The sequence below is a fragment of the Haliotis rubra genome, unplaced genomic scaffold (assembly GCF_003918875.1).
Source record: "Haliotis rubra isolate DU_JTF1 unplaced genomic scaffold, ASM391887v1 Scf84, whole genome shotgun sequence".
NCBI classification, from domain to species: Eukaryota; Metazoa; Mollusca; class Gastropoda; order Lepetellida; family Haliotidae; genus Haliotis; species Haliotis rubra.
Window position 1 is genome coordinate 517,403 of NW_025767568.1, and position 3,279 is coordinate 520,681.

Genomic DNA, 3,279 nt, shown 5'->3' on the forward strand with positions numbered 1-3,279 from the left:
GTTGTCTACGGCCTCAGGCTCAGGGTCGTTGTTCACAGGGTTACGCGTCAGGCGTAACTGTTGGCGATTTCTTCTATAGGTCTGCCCAGTCTTGGACATGACAGTGTATGTGCGACTTTTCAACTTAGATTGCACAGTGGCTTGAGTCCATTCTTTTTGTCCATGCTGAATTGGTTGCATTCTGACATGATCGCCTATGTTGAGAGGTGGGAGTGGTTTACCAGAGTATTTTGCGGTTATGTCTGGCAAGCACGTTCATGCGTCTGTCGACCAGGTCGGCTGTGGTGTTGGTCTCAGACAAAGGCTTGAGGTTGGAGACCGGGCTTGGCAGTTGAGTCTTCGTTGAACGTCCAAACAGGCGTTGGGCTGGGCTGGTCTCCATACCTTCAGTAGGAGTATTTCTAATGTTTAAGAGTCCTAGGTAGGGATCTTCTTTAGCTTCTCTGCATTTTCTCATCATTCGCTTAGCGACTTTCACAGCAGCTTCTGCGGCTCCATTCGCCTTGCTGTTCCCGGGACTGGATAGCTCGTGAGCAAGGCCCCATGTTTCACAAAATGTCTTAAACTTCTCACTTGTGAATTGTGGACCGCCATCACTGATGATGACGCGAGGAATGCCATGGCGGGCAAAGTGATGCTTCAGTTTGTGGAGCACTGTTTCTGAGGTAGTGTCTGGTAGGAAGTCTAACTCGAAGAAGTTGCTGTAGTAGTCGGTGGTTACCAAGTAGTTTCTTCCAACTTTTTCCCAGGGGTGATCAGGAATTTCATGCATGTAGAGTGGTTCAGGAGAATGCTTGTCACAAAACTTCTGGCATATGTCACAAGATTCTATGTACTGTCTGATGTCACTTGACATCAGGGGCCAGAAAACTGTACTCTTAGCACGTCCGAGACAAGAGTTGATTCCCATGTGTCCCACATGAATTTTTCTCTTCAGCTCTTCACGCATTGAGGCAGGAATCACAACGCGTGATCCACGGAGAAGGAGACCATCATGCACAGTCAGTTCATCACGATAACTGAAGTAGGTCCTCAGTTCAGGCGAGAGATCATTCTTGATATCAGGCCAGCCTTGCACAATGACGGTCTTGAGTTGAGAGAGTATGTCGTCAGTCAAAGTAGCTGCTTTGATCTGATCAAGGCTGTGGTCTGTGATGTTTGTGTACATCACACTGTTCACCTGTACAGGCTCTAGCTGTGTCTTGTCAGGTAGAGGAGCTCGAGAGAGAGTATCCGCAATTGAAATAGTGGTTCCTGGTTGATACTGGAGGTCAAAGTTGTAGGTTTGAGTTCTGAGTAGGAGACTTTGGAGACGAGTAGGAGCTTTTGACAAAGGTTTTCTCACTATGGCGACAAGAGGCTTGTGATCTGTGATGACAGACACGTGTCGGCCATAAGTATAGTGATGGAATTTCTGTAGGCCGAAGACTACTGCAAGTAGTTCTTTCTCAATTTGCGCATAACGCCTTTCTGCATCAGTTAAAGAGCGACTAGCATATGCGACAGGACGGCCTTCCTGTAATAGCACAGAACCAAGTCCATGTTCACAGGCGTCATTCTCAAGAGTTGCTGGTTTTGCTGGGTCATAGAACGACAATACAGGAGTAGATGAGACTAGAAACTTGACCTTGTCGAAGGAGTCTTGTTGAGACTTGGACCATGTCCAGGGTACATCCTTCTTCGTGAGGTTGCGCATTGCAGTTGTGACTTCAGTCAGGTTTGGGAGAAATTTGGCTACATAGTTCACTAGCCCAAGGAAGCGACGTAGTTCCTCAGTGTTGGAAGGGACAGGCATGTCATGTATGGCCCTGACCTTCTCTGGATCCGACTTGAGTCCGTCTTTCGTGATCACATGACCCATGAATGTGATTTCACTGAGTCTGAGCTCTAACTTGTTGGGGTTAAGTTGAATGTTCTTTTCTCGACATCGAGTAAGGAACTGCTTGAGGTTCTCATCATGGTGATTGACATCTTTTCCATGTATGAGTACGTCGTCGGCGATGCACACTACGCCAGGTAGACCATCTAACGCTTCAGTGAGTTTGCGTTGGAATATCTCAGATGAGACATTCAATCCAAAAGGGAGCCTAAGCCACCTGTACCTCCCGAAACAGGTTTGGAAAGTAGTGATGAAGCTGGATTCTTCATCGAGTACACAATGCCAGTATCCAGATGAGAGATCGGCTTTGGAGAAGACACGAGACTGTCTGAGTTCATGGAGAGTGTCCTCAAGAATGGGAAGAATATAGTGTTCCCGTTGGAGTGCTTTATTGAGTTCTTGTGGGTCAAGACAAATCCTGAGATCACCTGAGCGCTTTTGAGTAATGGCGATTTGGCTTACCCATGGAGTGGGCTGACTGACCGGAGCAATTACACCAAGTTTCTGCATACGATCCAGTTCAGCTTTCAGTTTCGGACGGAGAGCAATCGGCACACGACGAGAGGGCATGACAACAGGGGTCACAGTGTCATCCACAGAGAGATGGACGGTGCCGTCAAAACTACCTAAAGTCCCTTGAAGAACATCTTTGTAGTTGTCCTCAATTTGCACGTAAGACACTCGCTCAATGTTATTCTCATTGAACGACACAAGTCCCATCTGTGTAGCTGCACGTACACCAAGAAGAGGGGTCAACTCATCCTCGACAATTGTGAATTCGACATTGTATTTCTTCATATTAGCTGGGTTGCTTACAGAGAGTCGTATTGACCCAAGTGGAGTAACGTCGGAGTTGTTCCACATCTTGAGATTCTTGGTTGTGGGTTGGAGTTCACCAATCTTGTCTTGAACTACAGTCACAGGTAAAACATTCACAGAAGCTCCAGGATCGATGGTGAAGATGACGTCACAGTCCGCGACTGTCATGCGACACTGAACAGGTCTCTGAGGTTTGGCTTGTACAGAGAATACCCAATCCTCCTCATGATCCAACGAATCATCATTCGATGATTTCACATTATTGACTTTGTGGTTTCTGTTTTTCAAAGAGTCACATTGAGAAGAGTAATGGTTCTTGCGTTTACATTTGGAGCATGTCTTTCCCCATGCTGGACACTGTTCTTTATCATAACGTGAGTATTTCCACAATAAAGACATTCTCTGGTTTGAGCAGATGAGTGACTAGTAGTTTGTTGTCTGTTGTGAGACTGAGAAGAGTTTGAAGAGTGAGGCCTAGCCTTGTTAGCACCTTTCTGACTGTTCTTAGCAGGTCTGTGAGAAACTTTATTCACAAGTTCAGGTCTGAGAACCTTAGATTGAGTAGAGGCATTTTCAGAAGC

The 3,279-nt window shown here is 46.4% G+C and overlaps 1 protein-coding gene across 1 annotated transcript; it reads right to left on the reverse strand.

Annotated features, from left to right (window-relative positions):
• Positions 1-217: 217 nt before the first annotated feature.
• Positions 218-2,866, reverse strand: LOC124262480 (uncharacterized protein K02A2.6-like). Its single transcript, XM_046696986.1, has one exon. The coding sequence runs from the start codon at positions 2,864-2,866 to the stop codon at positions 218-220; it is 2,649 nt and encodes an 882-aa protein (XP_046552942.1).
• Between the last annotated feature and the right edge of the window lie 413 nt (positions 2,867-3,279).